This window comes from Falco naumanni, chromosome 20, assembly GCF_017639655.2.
Source record: "Falco naumanni isolate bFalNau1 chromosome 20, bFalNau1.pat, whole genome shotgun sequence".
Lineage (NCBI taxonomy): Eukaryota > Metazoa > Chordata > Aves > Falconiformes > Falconidae > Falco > Falco naumanni.
Window position 1 is genome coordinate 2,589,378 of NC_054073.1, and position 23,951 is coordinate 2,613,328.

General features: G+C 61.1%; 1 protein-coding gene across 1 annotated transcript; it reads left to right on the forward strand.

Annotated features, from left to right (window-relative positions):
• The first annotated feature begins 2,154 nt into the window (after positions 1-2,154).
• On the forward strand, positions 2,155-23,523 carry LMNA (lamin A/C). Its single transcript, XM_040618558.1, has 12 exons — positions 2,155-2,608; positions 18,941-19,097; positions 19,247-19,372; positions 19,501-19,671; positions 19,752-19,877; positions 19,990-20,210; positions 20,290-20,494; positions 20,633-20,740; positions 20,910-21,029; positions 21,116-21,214; positions 22,514-22,771; positions 23,355-23,523. Exons 1-12 carry the CDS (start codon positions 2,259-2,261, stop codon positions 23,385-23,387), a joined length of 1,974 nt encoding a protein of 657 aa, XP_040474492.1. The 5' UTR covers positions 2,155-2,258; the 3' UTR covers positions 23,388-23,523.
• The last annotated feature ends 428 nt before the right edge of the window (positions 23,524-23,951 follow it).

A 23,951-nucleotide genomic window follows, 5' to 3' on the forward strand; every position in this document is an offset into this window, starting at 1 on the left:
CCATCGCTCTCCATCGCTCTCCCGGTCCCCTGCCTGCATCGCCAGGCCCCAGCGTCCTGCGTGCTCTCACGTCCCTTGGGGATGTGGCGGGGGAGGGGGGGGCAGGGCTGCAGTGTGTCCCCCCCCCCCCCCAGGGAAGGATCAGTGCATGGAGGAGGGGAGGCAGCCCGGGACAGGCGAGGAGGCAGGAGAAGGGGAATTCAGCTGCAAATCTGAAGGAGAAGGACTGAACAAATGGGGGAAAAAAGAGTAGAGACCCCCGGGGTGGGCAGGAGGACCAGCACTGGGTGGCTGGTGACGAAGTGTGTGCCCCCTCCCAGCACCCAAGGGTGCTTCAGGGTGCAGAGAGGGACCCTCAGCGAGCAGGAGCGGGTGCAACGAGGCTGGGGGAACCCAGAACCCCAAGCACACCCCACCACCCCACCCCCCGCTGCGGTACCCGGGGGGGCTGCTGCCCCTCTGCCACGCTGCTGGGGCGGTTCCCAGCATCGGGCTGATGCTTTTTTGAAAGTTGGACCTTGGGGGTTTTTTTTTTTGGTTTTTTTTTTTTTGCTGCGGTCCCTCTCCCCACCCCGCTACTGTTGGCTGGCGGCGGTGACTCATCAGTGCTGGGATTAATCATTCATAAAGGCGCATGCACACGCACGTGTGTCCGTGTCTGTGTCTGTGCGCGCGTGTGTTTGCCTGTGTTGCTCTGGTTGCTGCGTGAGTCATTCCCAGTCTGCTGGGCCTTCGCTGGACTGGGGTTTGCTGGGAAGAGAACGGAGCTCTTATCGCGGCAGGGACAGGAGGCGCTGAGCTGGCTGCGGATCGGGAAGCGGCGCTTCCACCGTGCCGTTGGCCGTGATCTCACCGACCCCAGACCCCTCCGTCCGCAGGGGTGGGTCGTGTTTTGGGGTGGGCACCGCTGCCCAGGCTCCCACCAGCATCCCCAGCCGTGGGGTGCGTCGCCTTTTCCAGCTTTCCCCACTGCAGAGCCCAATTTTGCAAGCAGGAGGTCACAACAGAGGAAGATGGACCCCCCACCCCCCCCCACCCCCCCCACCCCCCCCCCCCCCACCCCCGAGGTACTGGCTCAGCCCCTCACTTCTGGGGTGCAAAAGGGCTGTGTCTCCATTCTCCTCGCAGTTCCCAGTTCTCCCTCTCCTGTACAAGAGGGATTGGCTTTGTAGCACCGGGGGGGGGGGAGGGGCGGGGGGGATGAAGTCCAAGGCCAGGACAACACCCCCGCGGTAGCACTGGGGGGGTGCCAGGGTGTGTGGCTGTCACAAGCTGCCAGGTCGTGGCAGCACTGCGAGGGAGGCAGGGCACCCTGCAACCCGCTCCAACCCGGCCAGCAGCTGGGAGGACTGGGAATCACCCATGCTTGGAACTGGAAGAACGGCTGAGCACTGGTGGGTCTGGGAATGGCTGGTATTGGGAAGGGGGAGAATGGGAAAAAGCCGGTGCAGGGGACTGGGGCTTGGGAAACTGGGAGCAACTGGGGCTTAGAAATGGGGGAGTTACAAACTGAGAAACTGGGAGAAAGGTGAGGAATCAGGAGAGAAAGGATAAACCTGGGCTTCGCTGGTGCTCGGGAGAGCTGGGAAGTGGGGGCAGCTAGTGCTGGGGAAACTGGGGGGGCGGGGGGTGGTGTCTTCTGGTGCCCCAGGGCTCTGCATCTGTGATGCCTTGGGGTCTGGGGTACCCTGGGTGACCTGGGACTTGCTATTTGGGTCCCTGGACGCCAGAGTTTGGGGTGCTCCAGGGTCCCGTGCCGCCTGAGGCTTTTGCATTTGGGGTATGCCAGGACCCCCCCAGCCCCCCGGGGGCAGCAGCTGAGGTGCCACCTGCCCTGTCCTGTGGGGCAGCAACGTCCCAGAGGTGCCCAGCCCGGGGGTCCTGGGGGTGCCTGGCTGCAGCCCCTTTCAGGGTAGGCTTTGCCCGTGTGCCAAGCCAGCCACAGCTGAATTGCACTAGAAAAGGGGGTGCTGGCAAGGGGGTCCCCCTGGGCTGCGCGCCCCAGAGCCGCCCTCCCACGGCCCCTTTTCCCAGGGATGCTTTCCCAGCCCTTCCCAAGGAAAGGCCTTGACTGATGCAAGTGGGTTGTCTCCACCCGGGCTCGGGGTAACTCCACCTCCCGGCAGCTCCTCCCAGCGCTCAGCCCAGCTGGGATATAAGCAAGTCACTCAAGCAGGAGCAGCTGAGACAGCTGGGTGGGTGGCGTGGGACGCCGAGCCGTGACCTGTGCCGTGTCCTTCGCCTCGACGCCGGACCCCATGGCGACGCCTTCGCAGAAGAGGAGCACCCGCAGCGGGGCTTCGGGGACCCCCTTGTCCCCCACCCGTATCACTCGCTTGCAGGAGAAGGAGGACCTGCAGGAGCTCAATGACCGCTTGGCTGTCTACATCGACAAGGTGCGCTCGCTGGAGCTGGAGAACGCCGGCTTGCGGCTCCGCATCACCGAATCCGAGGAGGTGGTGAGCCGCGAGGTCTCGGGCATCAAGGCTGCCTACGAGTCGGAGCTGGCAGACGCTCGCAAGACCTTGGATTCGGTGGCCAAGGAGAGAGCTCGGCTGCAGCTGGAGCTCAGCAAAGTCCGGGAGGAGCACAAGGAGCTGAAAGCCCGGTGAGTGCCCTGGGGACTGAGGGGGGGACACGCCGCGGCGGGGTGGGTGCTGGCGTCATGCTTGGCAGGGAGCGGGAGGGAGGAAGGAGTGACCTGGAGGAGGCAGGGAGAGGAGAAACCCGTGACCCAGCTGGGGCAGGAGAGCCCGTGGTGGCGAGGACGAGGAAGGAGGGAAGCTCTCCCGGCATTCCCACTCTCCCTCCAAGCGCCATCTTTGGCTGGGATGCCCTTGGAGGGGGGATGCGGGAGCCGAGTGGGGGGCTGGGGCTGAGCAAACGCGCCCCGGGCTCTTGGGGAGGGTCTGTGCGACGCGGGGTGTGAGCGCCGGGCTGGCGGCCCCTCCGCGTTCGTCATCCTGGAGCTATTCCGAAACGCGCTCCAGCGCAGCCCGGGAAGCGGTGCCAGCCAGCTGGCTCTGTCCTGCCCACACATCTCGCTTGCTCGTCCTATTTTCCTCTGCTGTCTTTGGCATCGGCACCGGTTAAAGAACCCGCTCGGGTTTTGTTTGCCTTAACCCTCCCCGTGCCGAGCTGCTCCCGCTCCGCGGGGTCCCCTCCTTTGGGATGAGCAATGCTGGGGCAACGCCTGCGTCCCTTTCCCAGCGCCTGGGTGACGTGCTCCAGCTCTGCTTGGAGGCTCAAATCCCCCCCCCAGCCCCTTCCCGTCAGGTTTCTATCTTTCCCTCCCTGCCCTCCGACATGCCCACCTGGCTGACACCTCCCCACCGCCCTTGGGTGCCTCTGCCCCCCCCCCCCCCCCTCCTGGGGATGGTGGCAGATGACCAGGGTCCCCTGAGGACGGGCGGCGCTGGGACCAGCCACAGGGCTTCCCCGGGGCTCTGGCACCGCAGCCCTGCCGTGCTCCGCTCCCCAATTCCAGCTTCATGGAAGGAGCCGGAGGGTTCTTTTCCGACATGAGCTTTGGCTTGGGGCGGGATCCGGGCTGGGCAGCGGCGGGACAACCCTCTCTTCCTCCATTTGCTCTTTTGCCCCGTATTCTGGCCTCCTCGTTTTGAGTCTGTACCAAACGAGGCTAAAATTAACTTCTTCAGAAGATGCCGTAAATAATCTCTTCCCAGTAGGTAGAACGAATGTGCAGCCCGTTACAGCTGTCTTTGAAAGCCGTGCGGCGTTTTTATATTTAGCTTTCTATTTCCCGTGCGCTGCTGCAGCTCCGTCCTTCGATAAGGAGGTTTTGCTCGTCCCACTCACTGCAGGGCAGATCCCTGCCAGATCCCAAGGATCTGGGACCAGGGAGACGAGGAGCAGAGCTGTCTACAGGCTTTTGCTGCCTTATGCAAACCCAGAACTATCTTGGCCGCGATCTTTCAAGGGCTGGAAAAAATGCCCGGCCTGCAGCCGTTTGTCGCTGGCTGAAAGCTGCGGGCTCAGCCCAGAGCTGGCTGAGTGGCCCCTGAAAAAAAAAAAAAAAAAAAAAAAAAAAAAACCAAAACCACCAAACCAAAAAATTTGCGTTAAGCATTTTCCTGCCACGGGCTGCACCCCTGGAGCTTTGCTGTGCTTGTTCCCGAAGGCTGCCAACCCCCCTGAAAAAGTATTTTGGGATTCCCAAAGAGCAGATGTGGGTTGGAGGTGGGGTGCGGTGGGCTTGCGGACCCCCGCTTTCGGAGCCCCGGTGGTTTCTGGAGGGGAGAGGTGTTCCAGTGCGCTGAGTCGTCTCTGAGTCACCCTCTGTGAGATGGAGAGCGGCTCTGCCGGTGTCCCTGCTTCCCTGGGCGGCGGGATCGGGGCTGCTTGCCCACCCCCCAATCCTTGGGAAGGGGCTGCAGCTCATCCCGTGCCACCAGGGACCTGCTTGATGTGGTGGAGCTGCTCGGAGAGGGGCTCAGACCCGCTGCCCCACCACGATGGGGCTGTAGGGCTGGGTTCGGCTGGGGTGCCCCGAATCTTTTGGGCATGGGGGAAGGGGGCAGGCGGGACCCCGACCCTGTGGCTGTGCCGGAGCCGTTCCCGGGGTCAGGAGGGACGTGTGTGCCGCTCTCGCGGTGGGGCAGGTGGTGCAGGTGTTGCTCCACTCTCTGCCATCCAGCCGGGCAGGGATGTACCGGTCCTGCCGGCTCTGCCTTCCCACCCCGAGCCCCTGGGTGGGTGTCCCGGCTGGTTTTGGTGACCTTGGTGCAGCCACACTTTGCTTGTCTAGTACATAACCGGGCAGCCCTTCGCTCCGCCGGCTCTCGCCAGCAGCCCCCGGGAAGCGCCGGGTATCTCCCACGGGGCAGGCGGCTCTGGGGCCGCGTTATCAGCGCCCACAGCGTCGCCGCTGCCCACCGCCGGGGTTGTCTCGCCTGCACAGGAGGGTGGGTGGGAGGCGGTGGGTGGCAGGGTATGGCGCGTCGGGGTATGGCGCGTCGGGGTATGGCACGTCATGGTATGGCGCGTCTGGCTGCGGCGCAGTGCCCGGTGCTGGTGGGTGCTGAGCTCACCCTGGGAGGGAGAGGAGCTGGGTTCTGGGTGCTCCGCCTGTGGGGGTGGGAGAGGTGCTGGCTGGAGGGGGACAGGGTGTGCGGAGACGAGACCGGTCTCACCAGCTACCGACGCGCTGGTGCAAGAGCTGCGTGGGTGGAGGAAGGGCTGGCCAGGCGGGGGGAGAGCGGGGTGGAGGGGTGCAGGCGCTGCCCACCCTGTGCCTCCCGCCACCCCTCTGTCCCCCACCGGCCGCTCTCCCCTTTGGCATGGACCTTCCTGCTGCCTTTTCAGCTGCTCCCGGTGCTGGGCCAGGAGGCGGTTCCCAAAGCGCCCACCCCAGCTCCTGGCACCGGGGGACCCTCACCCCTGTGCTGGCTGTGCCCTGGGACAAGGGACCCCCTCCGGGTGACCGGTGCCATGCGTGCCCCAGCCCCTGGGCCTCCACACCGGTACCCCAGCCCCGCGTGGCCGCTGGCTGTGCCGGAGCCGCGTTCGAGAGGAAGCAGAGGGTGCGGTGAGGGTGCTGGTGACTCAGGGGTGCTGGCAGCACCTGGCATCGTCCCCTCCCAGACCGTGGGCAGAGCCAGGACCAGCCTGAAATGCCCCTGTCCCCTGTGTCCCCAACCTGCAGTCCCCAAGGAGGGGCGCCAGGTGGTTTTGAAAGGCACAGGCTGCGGCGGGGCACCGCGCAGCTGCAGAGAGATGCTCTGCACCCCAATCCTGCCCGGCAGCCCCCCTCCATGAGCTGGTTCTTGTCTCATGGGGTGCAAACAGGAGCCACCGCCCTCGTCTCGCTCCTGAGGATTTACCTCATCCCAGATCCTCCAGGCAGAGGCGTTTGGGGGTGCGGGTGTGTATGGGCACCTCCATCCCTGAGGCAGGAACCCCGGGGGGGGCTCTCGGTGCCCCCCTCTGTGGGCTGTGCGGTGCCCCAAAACAGGAACCAGGCTCTCGTTAGCCGTGCGGCTGATGAGCGATGGCTTCCTGAATTGCAGCCCCTAACTCGATTAAGCCAGCGCCTTGGCAGCGCCACTTTCTCCCCAGACCCAGATCTCATCCCTGGCCCTAATGAGGAAGAATCTCCTGTTTTCCAAAGGCTGGGGGGTGGGGGGAGCTGTGAAGCCCGTCCAAGGGCAGAGCAAGGGAGGCAGCACCAAGGGCTGGGGTGAACCCCACAGCCCTTCTCCATCCCAGGTGGATTTTGCCCTGCTGCTGGGTTCAGTGTTGACCTTCCAGGAAAGAACAGGTAAATTGGACCTGTTTAATGGGGGGGGGGCGGGGGGAAATAATAATAATAAAAATAAAAAAAAAAAGGTGGCAACTGCCTTGCCGCTGCAGGGCTGGGTGCTGCCTCCGTGCCACCTTTAGCAGCAATGTGCTTGTGCTGGAACATTTTGCGTGGGGGTGAAACCTCAGGCTCCTGGGCTGTTTCCCCCCCTTCTGCCTCATGGAAAGCCTGCCAGGGAGGGAATGGTTTGGCTCGGAGGAGGCTTTGCCCTTTCCGAGCAAACAAAGAGCAGTTGTGCAGCTGGGCGATGCTTTGGGGCAGCAGGCGATGCAGAGCCGGGGCTGGTCCAGGACCCCCCCATACCCCTCAGGGACCCTCTTAAACACACCGTCCCCGAGCTTCCAGCTCTCTGGATAGATTTATTTATCCCTGACATCCGCACTGGGCGGCTCAGGATCCCTCCCTGTGCGCTGCTGGGCTGAAAGGCTCTGTGGCGAACCCACCCCCCCACCCCACACGTTGCTTCAAGGTCAAGGTTTTCGTTAGCCCCCTGGCTATTTCTGTGGGGGGGGCATTTCTCGTCGTTTGTGCAAACATCCAGCCCCCCCCCCTTGTCCCACCCCCCCCAGCAGGATCATCTGGAGTGGAGGAAACGGCCTCAGCACTTTCATTTTGTGGCTCTGCCTTCATCGCTGGCCACGCTCGCCGGCATCTCGCGGGCACCGCCGTTACCCCGTCCCGCTGCCCGGGCTGTTCCCTGGGACGAGGGGGAACAAGAGGAAATCCTGTTGCCGTAACCGTTTTGATGACAATAGGATCCACCCTGGCAAATTCAGGACCTCGGAGCTGAGCGGGGTGGGGGCTGGAAGAGAAGCCATTGCAAAAGGACGCGGGGCGGCTTTGGTGCGGGAGCACATCCAGCCCCTGTACAGCACCCAGTGTGGTGTGTCCCAGCCTGCCCCGGCCGTGCCTGCTGCTGCTACAAGTGTTTTTCAGCCTCGTGTGCGTCACTTCAGTTGTTTGGAACCCATTAATGCTTCCACTTGGGAGCCCAGCAGAAGTGGGAGCCTGCGCCGGCGCGGTGCTCAGCGCAGGCATGCGGAGAAGACGGCGCAGCCGGGGTGGGGCGTGCGGAGCCGCTGCCAGCTCCTTATTTTGCTAAATTCGTGCCCTTTGGGAGCAGCAGTTTCCTTCCCTGCTGCTGGCAGCCGGGGTAGGAGGAAGCCACTGGAACTCTCCCCCTGGTCTTGGCCAAAATTAGGGCTGGTGCGGAGGAGCCCCTGGGAAGCATCAGCCCGGTGGGTTTGGGATGGGCGGCCCCAGGGTAGGGCTGGGAATCGCCCCATTTCCCCATCCCGCTCCCTTTGCGAGGCCGTTCACTGAGCCCGTTCCTCCGGGACTTGGGCTCGGCACGTTCCCAAGCCGGTGCCACGTGAAACCCGTATCAGCTGCCATCAGTCACCCGCAGCCCCTCACCGGGGTGTCGGGGCTGGTGCCCACCTGCCTTCCCCTTCCTGCCCAGGGCTCAATAGCCCCAGTGTGAAGGCGAACAACTGCAAGGGGCTGGCACAGTCCCCGCGCCCCGCTTGCTGCGGCGGCAGCTGCAGCCCCGCTCCGTGTGAAGGATGCTGGAGCGCGGCAGCGAGCCCCACGCTGCGCCTGGCAGAGCCAAAGGCTGGGGGAACTGGTGCATTGAACTAAGCCCGCACAGGTGCCACAAAACCAGACGGGGGTGAGGGTGCCTCTGCTCCCGAGCGATGCTGAGGCAGCCTTGCCCGGTGTCAATCGTAAACCAGTTTCCTTCCCACCACGAAGGTGCAGGCACTTGTGGCCGGGCTTCTCCAAGCCGTAGCCATCCGCGATGCCCTCTTGCTGCCTTCCTCTGGAGAGCCGGGAGGTGGGAGAGCAGCAAGGGCATGTTCCTCAACAGCCCAAGGAGCGTGCGCAGTGCCTGCCCCGCTGCCTGTCCTTTACCCTCCTTAATTACAGGGCTGCCCCGCCGTTGCAGGTGTTGGCGCCGAGGTGATGGAGCAAACAACGGCTCTCCTGAAGCTTTTGAATTTTTGCACCGGGGCTGCGAGTGGCTCAGAAGCACCTCTGTAGGAGGGGGGTTCTGATAGCGGAGGGCTCTCAACCCTCTTGGACAAAAGCCACCTCCAGCCACTTGCTCCGGCTCTTGCTTTCGACACCCGCGTCCTCCTGCCACCCAGCTTGCTGCTCCCGGTCCTGGCTGAGCAAAACTCGGCGTCTCCCTGCTGCAGTGCTCGGGAAGCTGAGCTCGTAGTGCCGATTTATTCGGCTTTTATTAAATAGCAGTTTAGGGACACGCTTGGTCCATTAAAACCTTGGCTCTGAGTCATGGGAGTTCCCCAGAAAGTCCAAACTCTTGGTGTGTAACGTGGGCTTCAAAGGGATAGGAGCCCAAAGGGGGCTTGACCCCAGCACCGGGGGTGGCCAGTTCCCCCGTGGCAGCTCCCAGTCCCCACTGGGAAGAGCCGCTTGCCCCATCCCCCCGCACGGCTGAGCAGGGCTCGGGGCTGGCTGGTTCCTTTGGGGGGCTCTGGCTCCGGCTCCAGCCCTGGCGGCGCTCGCGGAGCTTTTGCAACCCAGCAGTGATCGGCAGCAATAAAACCTCGGTATTTTTTGACACCTGGCCCTCACCGTGAGGACAGGGAGGGAGGTTGCAGCAGGGCGAGAGAAGGCTCGGGGACCTCCGCCGGAGCATGAGCCGGGGGATGAGTCACACTCAGCTGCGCGCCTTTGGGTCGGAGCAGGGTGCGGCCGCCGCAGGGCCATGCTTCGCCGTATCTCCATGAGGCCCCCGCCACGCCGGCAGCCGCGCTCGCCTGCCCCTTCCTTCCTGGTGTGGTGGGTGCTGGTGGATAACCCGCTCCCCAGCACCAGCTGTGGGGTGCAAGGTGCCCCCCCCCCCCCCATAAAGCACCGAGCTGGGCTCGCTCCCCCAGTCATCTCCCCACAGCCCTGTGGGCACCGGGAGAAATTAGGGAGGGTTTTTGCAAAGCTCAGCCTGAATACCACGGGCTTTTTTGGGGGGGAAAGCAGGGTGCTGGGGGGTGCAGGTTTGCTCCTTGGCATCATGCTTTTGCAGGCTGGGTTGCAGCTGCAGCCCCGTTTGCAGGGCAGGGACGCAAACCCGTGGCGTGCGTGTCCCGACTAGCAAGTGGCGCCGCTTTTTGCAACCCAGCCTTGGCTCCGTCGTTCCAGCGCAAAACACCACCGGAGCGGGGCTGGCACGTGGCACTGAGCAGGTAACGAAGGCGCTTGCGGTGGCAGAGCCATTCTGTGAGTGCAGAAATTGGGGCTAAATCGCACTTTCTAGGGACGCCACGTCTGCAGCCCTCGCCGGTGGGGAAGTGGTTATTTCCTGCACACGTGCCGAGCCGCTTTGGGCTTCATCCTGGCACGGTGCACGCTGCCAAGTGGGCAGAGGTGCGTGGGGAGTATCTGCCGCACCGGCTGCACGTGGCAGAGCGCAGCAAAACACCAGCACCGAGCTACGTTTTCCCGGTGGCATCTCATCCCGAGCCATGCCAGCGGCCAGCACGGCAGCGCCGGCAGCGCCTCATGGAACATGGAATGGGCAAACAAGGTGGCTCCGGTGCCGCTGCCGGCAAACAAACCTTGTGGCAATGCAAACACCTCACCTGCCTTTATTTGTGCTCTGGGAGCCGGGATAGCCAACCCTTTTGTTCCCAGGAAGATGGGTGGCAGCTGGATGCAACAATCCCCTGCTTTGTTTCTTAAGCAAATGATGCCGGCCAGAAGCTTTGCGTAGCTGGATTTATGGAAAACAGGGTGACCTGCTGCTGCTGGAGAGGGAAAAGGAGACTTTGAGCTTGCTCCCTGTTTTGCCTCTCTTGGGTCCTCTCCGCCTTGTCCTGTCTTGCCCAGGGAGACGGTTCCCAGGGTTGGCGTGATGCAGCGATGCCCCCATAAGCTGAGCGACCCCCTCCTGGCTGTCCATCACCCCGCTTCAGGGCTGCAAAGCTTTGCATTCAGAGGCGCCGTCGCACCGCACGTGTGTGCAGAGGGAAAGGAGGCTGCTGCCATTTGCATGGTGGCAACATGTTTCCTTGCTCCCGGGGCTGGGATTTGCATCCCTGCTCCGGCTCTGCTGCCCTGAGCCCTGGCCGCATCGCCAGGTCCCAGCAAAACACGAGCTCCCAGCTGGTTTTCCCCCTTGTCCCAACGCTCCGGGTCCTGAGGACATGATTAATGTGAGTGACTCAGCTCACTGGGTTTAACTACATTTATACAGCCTCCTCCCACCGTGGCAAATCCCCCTGGAAAACACGGGGGATCTGCACTTTCTCTTCAGCCTTTAAATTGGTGGTTTATAGGCTTTGCCTTTCTCATTCAGCAAGGATCTATTAAAGTAAATTAACGTGCTAGGATTTCTGAGGGGGCTGCACCGCTAGGAGTCAGTTTAGATTAAAAAAAAAAAAAAATAGACATATAAAACTTTCCCATTAAGTTTGAACCCAGTTGTTGCAAAAAAGCTGGAATTTGCTGTGTCGGAGGAAGATAGTCAAGACTGAGCAAAATCCCTGAATTTTCCTTCAACCCCAGATGTAGTTGTTGTGTGAATTTTTATCCATCACATTAAAGATATGAAACTGCACTTACCACCATCGTGAATGTTCAGAGGGTTGCAACGAACACTTTGAATTTCCTTGTCCTCCGCGCTTCCCGAAGGATGCACAGTGCAGGCTTAACCTTTGACCAGGCTTTTATCTTATATACAACACTACAAAGTGTTAGTAAATTCTGGGATGGAAAAGCAAGATGGGAAGTGAGCGAGGTAGAAGGTGGTGTATTCCCCTATTTGAGATGGTTCAAAAATTAATTTTCTTTCCAGCACAATTCCAGTCTTTTTTTAGAGTTCCTTTTTCCTGATGAGGGCCGTTATCGCTTTAATCTATATTTAAGATGGTTGAAGTCTAGGCCATCAGGGTCTTTTAGATAACCTGGTTCAAAATGCTCTGGGATGTCAGCAAAAGGCAAGCTGGCACGCTCGTAATAAATGGGGGGGGGGGGATTGATCAGTGCTTGATCGTGGTTTTCCGAGCAGTGGAGACGTTCAGGTTTTTAAAGCCTTTGGTGATTTTTTTTTTTTTTTTTTTAATGGAAAATGCAGTTTTTGCAAGCGAGGAAGCAGCCCACCCTCTGGAAACCCCAGGATCAACCAAACCCCTCGGGACCTGCACAGACAAATACACTGGGCAGGATTTTTCCTGTGCGCCGTGCAGAGAAATTGCTGAGCTCCGAGCTCCGGGGACGAACCTGGGGCTGGACCAGTTTTGCTAAACCAAGTTGCAACTGGTGACATTTTGCATGTAATCCCAGCCTGGAGGCTTGGATCTCTGCGCATTCCAGGGAACCCAGGGGTTCGGTGGCAAAGGGAATCCGTAGGGAAACTCTGCCTTCGTTTTGCTCGCTCGTCACCAGCGGTGCCGGGGTCTGCGCGCACTAGATGTCAATTCACAAACCCAGAAACTATTAGTTACCAAGAGTTTTTCTAAAAATATCCCTTTCCCATCAGCAGGAAGGTGGCTCCCACCGGGCGATGCTCACCTGCTCTTCCCCAGCTCTTTGCATCCTCATGGATTGCTGCAGCCTGGAAGAGTTACAGGCAGCTGTGAAAGGGGGGGTTCGCAGGCAGCAAGGGGGTCTCGCAGGCAGCAAAGGGCTTTTTGCAGGCAGCAAGGCACTGGCGGACCCAGTGGGAGGTTGTTACGGCTGCTCCACGTACCCATGAAGAATAAATTCCCCCCCCTTTGTCTGCGCAAACTTATGCCTGATGCAAGCCTCACCTGAGCCCCCCAAAACTGGAGTGGGCAGTGGAAAGCCGAGTCCCATCCGTTCCCCCATCGATTCTCACATGGGAGGTGGCAAATCCACCTTTTCCAGCTGTAAAACCCCTCTGGTGATACCACCCGCCTTCAAAACCGCCCCGGAGCCCTCCCGTTACTAGGGGGGACTCAGCCCAAACAGCAACGTCACTTGGTGACTTGGGGTTTCCATTTCGAGCCGCTGGCGGAGGCTGGGATGAGTCACCGGCGCTGGCGTGACACGCTGGGATGGGGAACGAGTGACACCGGGGCTCCCCAGCCACCACGGGGTGCGCCAGGCTTCTTCAGATGCTATTTATTCTCTGAAATCACGTTTCCAGCTTGGAAGTGGAAATTTAAAAAAAAAAAAAAAAAGGGGGGGGGGGGGCGCATCGGTCTGCTGAAGGGGGGACCTGGGTGCAGAGTTTTCGCTCTGGTGTGTCCACTGAAAGGAGAAAAGCTCCTTAAAAGCATCCTGGGGGATATTTGTAGCTGATTCCCGGAGATATCAGCTGTGATATTCAGTTGTGAGTCCGGTCCTGCAGTTCCCAGCAAGGCTCCCGGTGATGGGGTTTGTGGAGGGACGGGAGTGACTTCAGATTTTGGGAGCCCCATCCCAGCGGGGATGTTTGCATCCCTCTAAGATGCTCTTTTTCTGCTTCCCAATGGAGCAGCATTTTTGGTTTGGTTTTAGGAAGCCAGGAAAAGCCAGATCCCAATTCCAGGAGGGGGGAACCCAGCTCTTTGGAGATGCCAACGAGCTCTTGCTCCGTGGAGCCGAGCAAACCCCTTCGACGACCCCAGGAGCGTGCGGCACGGCCGGCACCAGCCTGGCACCGGGAAGGGACTTTGGCACAGTTGGTGCTGGAGGGTGGGGGCTGTTTCCATCCCCCGGCTGCCCTGTAGCCGGGGTTTGGTGCCCGGCAGGATGCTGGCTCCGTGCAGATGTTGTCCTGGCTATACATCGCGCTGGCTGTTTACAGCTCCCCTGCTAGGAGACCAGCTCGTGTTTATCCTGGTGATTTGGCAAAGGCACAGCGGCACGGATGAGTCAGGAGCTGGGAGAAGCTGCTTCGCCACATTCCCATTGCCCCACCGCAGAGGTTTTCCCAAAACTGCCTTTCCTCTTGCTGTCCCTGCGGCTTGCGCTCGGGGGACCCTGGTCCCTGGGATGGGGGAGCGACCCTTGGGGTGGGGGAGCGACCTCTGGGATGGGGGAGTGAGCCCTGGGATGGAGGAGCGACCCCTGGGATGGGGAGCGAGCCCTGGGATGGGGGAGTGATCTCTGGGATGGGGAGCGACCCCTGGGATGGGGAGCGACCCCTGGGATGGGGGAGTGATCTCTGGGATGGGGAGCGACCCCTGGGATGGGGGAGCGAGCCCTGGGATGGGAGAGTGATCTCTGGGATGGGGAGCGAGCCCTGGGATGGGGAGCGAGCCCTGGGATGGGGGAGCGAGCCCTGGGATGGGGGAGCGAGCCCTGGGATGGGGGAGCGAGCCCTGGGATGGGGGAGCGAGCCCTGGGATGGGGGAGTGATCTCTGGGATGGGGGAACGATCCTTGGGATGGGGGAATGATCCCTGGGATGGGGGAATGATCCTTGGGATGACAGAATGATCCCTAGCATAGGGGAAGTGATCTCTGGGATGGGGGAACGATCCTTGGGATGGGGGAATGATCCCTGGGATGGGGGAATGATCCTTGGGATAGGGGGAACAATCTCTGCAATGGGGGGAATGATCCTTGGGATGGTGGAGTGATCCCTGGGATAAGAGGAACAATCCCTGCAATGGGGGAACGATCCCTGGGATAGGGGGAGTGATCCCTGGGATGGAGGGATGATCTCTAGAATGGAGGAGGAATCCCAGGGATAGGGGGAGTGATCCCTGGGATGGATCACTGATGCTGGAGGCAGCTCGGTGCAAAGCAGCCAGCCCCAGGTGGGGCAGAGCAGGTTCCCTGGGTCCTCCCAGCAATCAGATCCCTCAGGAGCCTCCCTGGGCACGTGACGCCTCTCATCCCTCAGGTTCCCAAGCCGTAAATATGTCGTAAAGTCTTTTTTGGGGGGGTAACATTTCCGCAGCCCCGTGGCGGGGGAGTCGGCTGGCGCATCGCTGGGCTCCCTGGCAGCGAGGCGAGAAAGAAACCCGCGATCCCCGGGGATCTGGGGGTGCAAACGGATTTCTAGACGAGGCATGAGCCGGCGAGCTCCCCTGCCTTGGCACCTTCTCCGGGGTGGAGCGGCTGCGATTTGGAGGCAGGGAAGGAGGGAAACGCCTGTTTCTCCACCGGCTCCATCCCACCCCATTTGGTCCCTTTCCAGCGTGCGGAGCTGGGCACCCGACGGCAGCCGTGCCGCCCACGGGAGCCGCCTCGTGCTGCAGAAACGGCTCACGATGCTTCGTAGTAGTAGTAGTAGTAGTAGTAGTAGTAGTACTACGGTGAAACCCAAAGGTGTTTCCTAGAAGGCAGCTGGTGGGCTTGGGCATCTGGGAGGGGGCTGGCACTGTTCCGCCAGCCTGGCAGGGTACATGCCCAAAGCTGCTCGCCCCGGCCAGCTCCCGGCGTTGTGCCGGCTCCAGCTTGCCCAGAGGGAGAAAGGGCAGAAGCGGCAGAGCCAAGGGGAGCGGCGGCAGGTCCTGGGTGCTGCTTTGTGGGGCTGGCCCCCCAGCCTTCTGCAGGGGTCGTCTGCCCTGAGGGGCTTCAGCCCTGGCCCCCTTGGAGCCCTCATGGCAGCGCTGCCGGCTCGCTCCTGCGTCTGTGCCGAGTACAGGCACAGCGGGTCCAACTTTCCATGAGCGTTTGGATTTTCTGGCAGCTCAGCTGCAATTTTCCTTTTTTATTTCCCCCCCCCTCCTCCTTCCTGCTTTTAAAAGCTAAAAATAAAACATCTTGAGGCCCCTTTTCCCTCCATCTTTTCTCTGGAGACATTTCTGTCTTGAGGATTTGGTGCCTCTGCTGCGTTTGCTCCTCTTGGCTTCCATCAACGCTTGGTTTTACACCCAGCTCTCCTGGCACGGGGGATCAAATCCTGTGGGATGCTGAGCCCATGTGCTGCAGGCACACAGCCCTTTGGGGTGGATCTGTGCTTCCCTTTGGGATCTGGGATCTTCCAGGCTCTAGCAGGCAGGATGGGGTGCCGGAGGAGAAGGAAGGTCCCCATGCATCCCCTTCCCGAGGGAAGTGGGAGCGATGCAGCTGCCAGGGAAGTTTTTATTTTTAGCCCAGCACCAGCTGGAACCCGGGAGGCTGCCGGGGAAAGAAAAGCAGGACCCAACGGGAGCTGAGGGGAAAACGCAAACCCTGGCTGGGCTGGGACGGGGATCACAAGGGGCAGGGACCGGTGGGCACAGGGGTCCGTGGCACGGGAGAGGACTTTGCCAAAATCTCATCTGGGGGCTGTGTTTTGAAAGCGGGGGGGGGTGGGGGGTGGGACACACACTGGGGTCCCAGAGAGCCGTGTCACACAGCCCTCCGGACCCCCCGGAGGAAGGGACGGGACAAGATTCGTCTCATCCCTTTTGCTTCCTGCAAAACTGCGCCGGACTCAGCGCCGCAGCCGGTGAGCATCGCGCTGCCACCTCCGCTCCCCCCACCGTGACCCAGAGCCGAGCAGGGCAGGCTTTTAGGGAAAAGGGGTTGTACCCTCGAGTCCTCAGGGATTTACCCTGGGCTCTTCTAGGCATCAATGCCTAAATATTATTTTTTTTTTAATTTTTTTTTTTTTTCTCTGAGCCCTGAGGTCCCTGGCGAGGGTGAATCCATCACCACTGCGGAGACACAAGTGTAACCATCTACTCCCAGCGTTTCCCCCTCTGTATTTAATTTCAGAACGGTCCTGGTGTCCCCTAAAACATGGGAAGCTCCGGGATGTGCCCGGCGTGGCATCACCCCCATCCCAAAGAGCCCGTGACTCCCGGCTGTACCCAAGTCTCCGCAGCCGAAGGGGTGAGCCAAGAGCTCCAAAAGCAAAATGCCAAAGGGAAGCTCTTCCCGGAGTTAAGCCGTGCTTAACTCGCTGGAGGACAGCAGGATGAAACCCTGCCAGGGTGGCCGTGCTGGCGGGGAGGGCGAGCCGCTGCCAGATGGAAAAATTCAGCTTCAAATGTTGCTTGCAAGGAGGATCTGCTCCCAGATGGCGTTTTTGTCCTATGAGTCACTGGCACGCAAGGAGTGGGTTGAACGGGAAGGACCCGCCGGCTCCGGCAAGTGGGACCGTTGATTCTCCCCAAAAAGGGGCCAAATCCAGCCCGGCAAAGTCTTGGGGGATGGGATTACCTGGGAACACCCTCCCTGTGCTGGCTCGCGTCAGGAGGCAGAAGGAAAGGCAGGAAAATCTGCTGCGGGCCAAGGAAGGAGCTTCCCACCTACGTGCGAGTCTGGGAATGCTGGTCCCTGCTCGCCCTGGGGTCCCGTCAGAGGTCGGACCACCTCCTCAGCACCTCACTGCCCACTTCCCGATCCAGATCCTATCCCCGGGGGCCAGATCCTGCGGGCTGAGCACCCTCTGTGCTGCGAGCCCCTCCCTGGTATTTTTTTACCCATGACCTAATGGCCCGAGTGCGTGCGTCGCCCCAGGAATGCGCACCACGCGCGGGCACGCAGCCAGCGCTCGCCCACAGCCGAGGGGGCACCGCAGCCGGCGCCGGCGCTGGGCCGCATCCTGCCTCCACCAGTGCTAGACCCGATTTTGGGGGAGTTGAGAAATAATCTGTGGTGGGCCGACAGCACAAACCACCCCAGTGCTGACGGCCGCCGGGTGCCGCAGAAAGAGCGTCGGGTGTTGACTTTTTATAGGACCTACCAAAATAGCGCCAGGTTGGGGTTTGGTGGTGGGGTCGGATCGGATTCCCTAGGCACGTGGTGCTGCGTCTCCAGTCCTGACCTGCTGTCGGGGGGCTTAAAAAACAAGGGGGGAGATGGAGGCACAAGGTGGCGCGGGGGCTCGGAGGTTGCGTCACTGCGCTGGAGGCCAGGGGAGGGTCTGCAGTCCGGGGGGGGGGGGCGCTGAGCCTGGTTGGGGCTATGGGGGCCGGTGTCGCTGCTCTGCACCCACCAAGTGACAGCGGCGGGCTGAGCCCGTGGTGGGGCACGTCTGCCCCCAGGGCAGCCCCCATCCCCAGCTCATCGCCCCGTGCACCCCCGGGAGAGGCACCAGGCTCGTGGCGCTGGCACGGTGGGTGCCTGGGTTGGGCAGCTCTGGCTCCAGCGCCGCTTCTGCTCCAGCGCCCTGGCTCCTCCCCAGCCGCCACCGTGCCATGCAGCCCTGCCGCGCTGTGCAGTGCTCTTCTGCACCGTGCCGCACCGTGCCACACCGTGCCACATCGTATCACACCGTGCTGTGCTGTGCCACGCCATGGCACACCATGCTGCACTGTGTCACACCATACTGCTCTGTGCCATGCCACACTATGCTGCACCGCGTCACGCCACGCCATGCTGTTGCATGCCATGCTGTGCCATGCCGTGCCCTGCCAGGCTGCACTGTGCCATGCCACGCTGTGCCATGCCATGCCACACTGTGCCATGCCATGCTGTGCCATAGCACAATGCGCCATGCCATGTCATGCTGTGCCATGCCACGCTGTGCCATGCCATGCCCTACCAGGCTGCACTGTGCCATGCCACAATGCGCCATGCCATGCCACACTGTGCCATGCCGTGCCGCACTGTGCCATGCCATGCTGTGCCATAGCACAATGCTCCATGCCATGTTATGCTGTGCCATGCCACGCTGTGCCATGCCGTGCCCTGCCAGGCTGCACTGTGCCATGCCACGCTGTGCCATGCCATGCCACACTGTGCCATGTCATGCTGTGCCATAGCACAATGCGCCATGCCATGTCATGCTGTGCCATGCCACGCTGTGCCATGCCATGCCCTACCAGGCTGCACTGTGCCATGCCACAATGCGCCATGCCATGCCACACTGTGCCATGCCATGCCACACTGTGCCATGCCATGCCCTACCAGGCTGCACTGTGCCATGCCACAATGCGCCATGCCATGCCACACTGTGCCATGCCGTGCCGCACTGTGCCATGCCATGCTGTGCCATAGCACAATGCTCCATGCCATGTTATGCTGTGCCATGCCACACTGTGCCATGCCGTGCCCTGCCAGGCTGCACTGTGCCATGCCACACTGTGCCATGCCATGCCACACTGTGCCATGCCATGCTGTGCCATAGCACAATGCGCCATGCCGTGTCATGCTGTGCCATGCCATGCTGTGCCATGCCATGCCCTACCAGGCTGCACTGTGCCATGCCACAATGCGCCATGCCATGCCACACTGTGCCATGCCGTGCCCTGCCAGGCAGCACTGTGCCATGCCACGCTGTGCCATGCAGTACCATGCCATGCTGCACTGTGCCATGCCACAATGCGCCGTGCCATGCCACGCTGTGCCGTGCCATGCTGTGCCATAGCACAATGCACCATGCCATGCTGTGCCATGCCACGCTGTGCCATGCTGTGCCCTGCCAGGCTGCACTGTGCCATGCCGTGCCAGACCACTCTGGCATCAGCCAGTGCGCACTGACCTCTAGTGGGTGCAGACGTGCCCGGGTGTGCGTGTCACCCATGGGTGTTACAGCACTCAGACACCTCCTGCCCCCCCAGCTTTTCCCAGCCCTTTCTGCTCACCAGCACCCAAACCGGTGCTGGACAGGCGGGTGGCCGGGACCTGCCGGACCTTTGGCGGGTGGGTGTTGGGTACCATCCTGCACTCTCCTGGGGATGATCGGGGGGGTGTGGATGTGATGCTCGGGGTGCGACGCGTGGTTTCTCCGTGCCGCTGACCCGTGCCACCCGGTGCGTTGCAGGAATGCCAAGAAGGAAGGGGACCTGCTGACCGCCCAGGCGCGCCTCAAGGATGTGGAGGCTTTGCTCAACTCCAAGGAGGCTGCGCTCTCCACAGCCCTGGGTGAGAAGAGGAATCTGGAGTCTGAAGTGCGGGACCTGAGGGCGCAGGTGGCCAAGGTGAGCAGTGACAGCCCTGTCCCCAACCGCCCCAGCGTCCCCCCTGTCTGCCAAGTCCCCGCTGTGGCAGGGGACCGCAGGGCACGGCTGGGTGGGGGGTGCCCTCTGGCCAGTCGCCCACTGGGACAGCCCCTCTCAATTCCCTGCAGCTGGAAAGCGCCTTGAACGAAGCCAAGAAGCAGCTGCAGGATGAGATGCTGCGCCGCGTGGATGCCGAGAACCGGCTGCAGACGGTGAAGGAAGAGCTGGAATTCCAGAAAAACATTTACAGCGAGGTGAGCCGCGCCGTGCCGCGCCGCTGCGGTGCCAGGCTGCCTGGGCATCACGCTCCCCGTGTCTTGTGTCCCCATCCCCAAACCGATCCCACCCTGAGGTGACACGGTGTCCCCTGACCCGTCCCCAGGAGCTGCGGGAGACCAAGCGCCGCCACGAGACCCGGCTGGTGGAGATCGACAACGGGCGGCAGCGGGAGTTTGAGAGCAAGCTCTCCGAAGCCTTGCAGGAGCTGCGGAGCCAGCACGAAGCCCAGATCAGGCTTTACAGGGAGGAACTGGAGAAGACCTACGGGGCGAAGGTGAGCGGTACCATCCTCTTCCTCCCCTGCTGGCGGGCGCAGGGTGCTGGGGGTCCTAACCCACCCGTCTGATCCTCCAGCTGGAGAACGCCAAGCAGTCGGCTGAGAGGAACAGCAACATGGTGGGTGCTGCCCACGAGGAGCTGCAGCAAACCCGCGTCCGCATCGACCACCTCTCCTCCGAAGTCAGCCAGCTCCAGAAGCAGGTGAGTCGGGATCTAGGGATTCATTCCTTTGGGTGCCCACCTGGGGGCTGATCCCCTCCTGGGGTTGGCCCCAGGTGGAGCAGCCCCCCCCTCCCCTTCCTTCCCCGCACAGTTGGCTGCCAAGGAGGCGAAGCTGCACGATTTGGAGGATATTCTGGCCAGGGAACGCGAGACCAACCGGCGCCTGCTCTCCGACAAGGAGCGGGAGATGGCCGAGATGCGGGCGCGCATGCAGCAGCAGCTGGATGAGTACCAGGAGCTGCTGGACATCAAGCTGGCCCTGGACATGGAGATCAACGCCTACCGCAAGCTGCTGGAGGGCGAGGAGGAGCGGTGAGCGCGGGGCGCTGGCCCCCCGTGGGTTACGTGGGTCCCGACCCTCATGTCCTCACTGGCTCCATCTTCCGCGCAGGCTGAGGCTGTCCCCCAGCCCGTCCTCCCACAAAGGTGCATCCCGGAGCCATTTGTCCACCTCGGGCTCCTCCAAGAAGAGGAAGCTGGAGGACAGCGAGAGTCGGACCAGCTTCTCCCACCACGCTCGGACGAGCGGCCGCGTCGGCGTGGAGGAGGTCGACTTGGAGGGCAGATTTGTCCGTCTCAGGAACAAGTCCAACGAGGTGCGTTCACCTATGGGGGAGGGGGTTCCCCAGGGGTGTCCTTCAGCCCCACTTCACCCCGTGGGCAGGAGGGGAAGCAGGACAAGCTGGGGGGGAACCGGGCTGGGGGTCTCAGCCTTGCTGCGCTCTCTCCCACAGGACCAGGCGATGGGGAACTGGCAGATCAAGCGGCAGAACGGAGATGATCCCCCCATCACCTACCGCTTCCCCCCAAAGTTCACCCTGAAGGCTGGCCAGGTGGTCACGGTGAGTCGCTGCCCGGTGGAGGATCCAGCCAAGGTCCCAAAGCCACCCGGGCTGTTGGTGACGCGGAGCGGTCTCGGCGCCCGGCTTTTTGGAGGGGACAGACCCGTGTCCCCAAGGTCTGAGCTCCGCAGACCTGAGATGTTGCTTTTTTCTGGGCTTTTCTCCCTAGATCTGGGCTTCGGGCGCGGGGGCCACCCACAGCCCCCCCAGCAACGTGGTGTGGAAAGCCCAGAGCAGCTGGGGCTCCGGCGACAGCCTGCGCACCGCCCTGATCAACTCCAACGGCGAGGTGAGAGCCCGACGGCAGCACCGGGGGGGCACACGGGGGTCAGCAGACACCGAACCCCCCCCCAAATCCTGTCCTGTCCCCCACAGGAGGTGGCCATGCGGAAACTGGTCCGCACCGTGATCATCAACGATGAAGATGAGGATGAGGATGAGGATGGAGTTAACATCCACCACCGCCATCACCACGTGAGTCCAGCGCGGGTCCCTGGGGGGTGGGGGGCTGTCATGGGGATGCTGGGGGAGCTCAGGTCTGGTCCCAGTCAGGGTGGGAAGCAGCTCAGCATGGCGCAGGATCAGGCCTTCTGGGAGAAGGCAGTTGGGAGGCTGCTGTGGAAACAACCACGTGGGAGAAGCCAACAGACCTCCAGCACCTGGAGAAGATTGTCACTTGCCAAAAAAGGTCTAGAAACCTTGCTGGAAGTCACCTCCAGGCCTGAGTGACCTTGACCTGCCATGAAAAGGGCTGGAGGAGCCAGGAGGGAGGCTGAGCTGGTACCTGGCATCGCTTGGAGGTGGAGGACAGGACGGTGGGAAGTTGATGGACGACACTTCCCTGCAGCAGCTGCTCCATCCTCTCCGCTTCGCAAGGATGCTGGAACACATCCAGAGGTGACTTCGTCCTTCCTCTCTGCTCATCTCTCCCCTTGTGGAGCTGAAATATGCACCAGGAGGAGCAGCGGGCAGAGAGCGGGCAGCGGGCCAGGAGCAGAACGGCAGCCACTTCTCCTCGTGTCAAAGCAAACATCCTTGGCTGCATCCCTGGCTGCATCCCTGGCTGCATCCCTGGCTGCATCCCTGGCTGCATCCCAGGACCCCCCGCCAGCCCGTCCCGCAGGGAGTGGTCTGTCTCGCACACGAGATGCCCACGGGAATCACGTGCAGAGAAATGCCGTCACCACCACGCTGTGCCTTGACGCTGCTGAAAAAATCTGGATGCTGCCCCACGGGGCTCTGTGTGGCAGGAGCAGGATGGAGCATCCATCATCCGCTTTGCCTTGGGTTCTCCGGATCCAAAGCGCCGTGCCGAGACAGATATCGATTATCCCTGGATGGAGGAGCCAAGCCCCTGCGGGTCAGCACTGCCCATTTATCTGGGGGCTGAATCCTTTCCAAGAGTGAATTTCCCGTTGGGAAGCAGTCATCTCGGCTCGCCCAGGCAGCGAGGAAGAGGATGCTCGTAGAGAAGGGCAAGAGAAGCACAGTCACGACGTCCCCCGTGCGCTGAGAGTCCAGGGTGCAAGGACAGGGCGGCAGGGACAGTTCACCCATGGGCGGTGTGCCAGCCCCAGTAATTCAGGATGAGAAATATAATGATGTTAATAATAATAATTGATTATTTTAAAATTATAGAGAGGGTGAGTGGAGCGCAGATGCTCTTTGGAGACTCAAAGACCTTTGGTCCTCAGGGCAGGGTGCTCAAGGCAGAAGATGCTCTGGCGGGTGCTCAAGGTCGTTTTGTCTTGTCTGTGTGTCCCCCCCCCCCAGGGTAGCTGCGGTGGCCCTGGGGACCCTGGTGAATACAACCTCCGCTCGCGCACGGTGGTCTGCGGCACGTGCGGCCAGCCAGCCGACAAGTCAGGCAACCAGAACGCCGGGATCAACACCGTGTCCTCAGGCTCGTCCACTTCCAGCGTGACCGTCACCCGCAGCTACCGCAGCGTGGGTGACTCTGGCAGCATCGGCCTTGGGGACAACCTGGTGACTAGGAGCTACATCCTGGGCAACTCCAGCTCCCGTAGGCAGGTCAGTGCCACTTCCAGACCCCCGGTCCAAGCTGTCCCGCTGGGTCCCCACCCCATCCCTGCATCCTTCCTCAACAAGGCAGCGCTGCAGGGGTCCTGTCCCCTCCTTCCCCCTCCCCCCCTCCTCCGCTTTTTCTCTGCCCCCAGACCCCTCCGGGCTTGCCCAAGCCTCTTTGTGAGGGGAGCGTGGGGTCTGAGGGGGATGGGAAAGGGCTGTGGCCGTAGCATCTCCCCACCCCATCCCACGCTCAGCTCCCCCAGAGCATCTCTGCTCCCCCCACGGCTCTCGTTCCACCGCGTTCCGCCGCCGCGGAGCGTTGTTCCTGCTGGTAACAGGAATATTGCAGCACTCGACTATTAATACCCTCACTTTTAGTCAATATTCTCAATTTTCTGACTTCAGCACTATAAATACCAGCTAAAGGGTATTTATTATACCCCAAGGGCAGGGGTGGATGAGAGCCAGGGCACCATGGACATCCCGAGGGTCCCACTCAGACACCGCTGCCTCCCCCGCAGCCAGGGCAAACGGGTAGGGATGCTGAGTTATTTCTAATTTTCTCCTTTGTCTTTCTTCCTCCCAGGCTCAGGCCGTGCAAAACTGCAGCATCATGTAACTCCGTGGCACCATTCCTGTGTTTCCTGGCCATCTTGAGCTAGTTTTGTTGTTTTGTTGTTTGTTTTTTTTTCCCAAAGCAAAAGAAAATTTTTTTCCTTAAAAAATACGATACCAAAAACCAAGGTTGGGGTTTTTGTTTTCTATAGCAGGAGTTTTATATATATATAAATATATATATTAAAAATGCTAAAAGATGCTTTTTTTTTTTTTTTTTTAAAGAAAAACTCTATTTCTATAAAAAAAAACCAAATAAAAAAAAGCTTTTTCAGCTTCAAAATTTTTTTAAAACTTCAGCCAAAGACACCGAGGAATCGTGTTTACCGAACAGCCATGCAGGAAGAGATTGTAGTTTAATAGCTCTTTAGATTATATCTTTTTTTTGCCAAAGCTCTTTATATAGGACCGGGAGAAGCGAAGCTATCCCCACCGGAGCTGCGCGGCGCCGCGGCACGAGCGGGTCCGCAGAAGCGCTGGGGCAGAGGCTGAGCGCCCCGATGCTGGTGCAGATCATCCTGCCGGTGCTGGTGGGTGCTGGTGGGCACGTGCCACGGAGGGTTGCCGT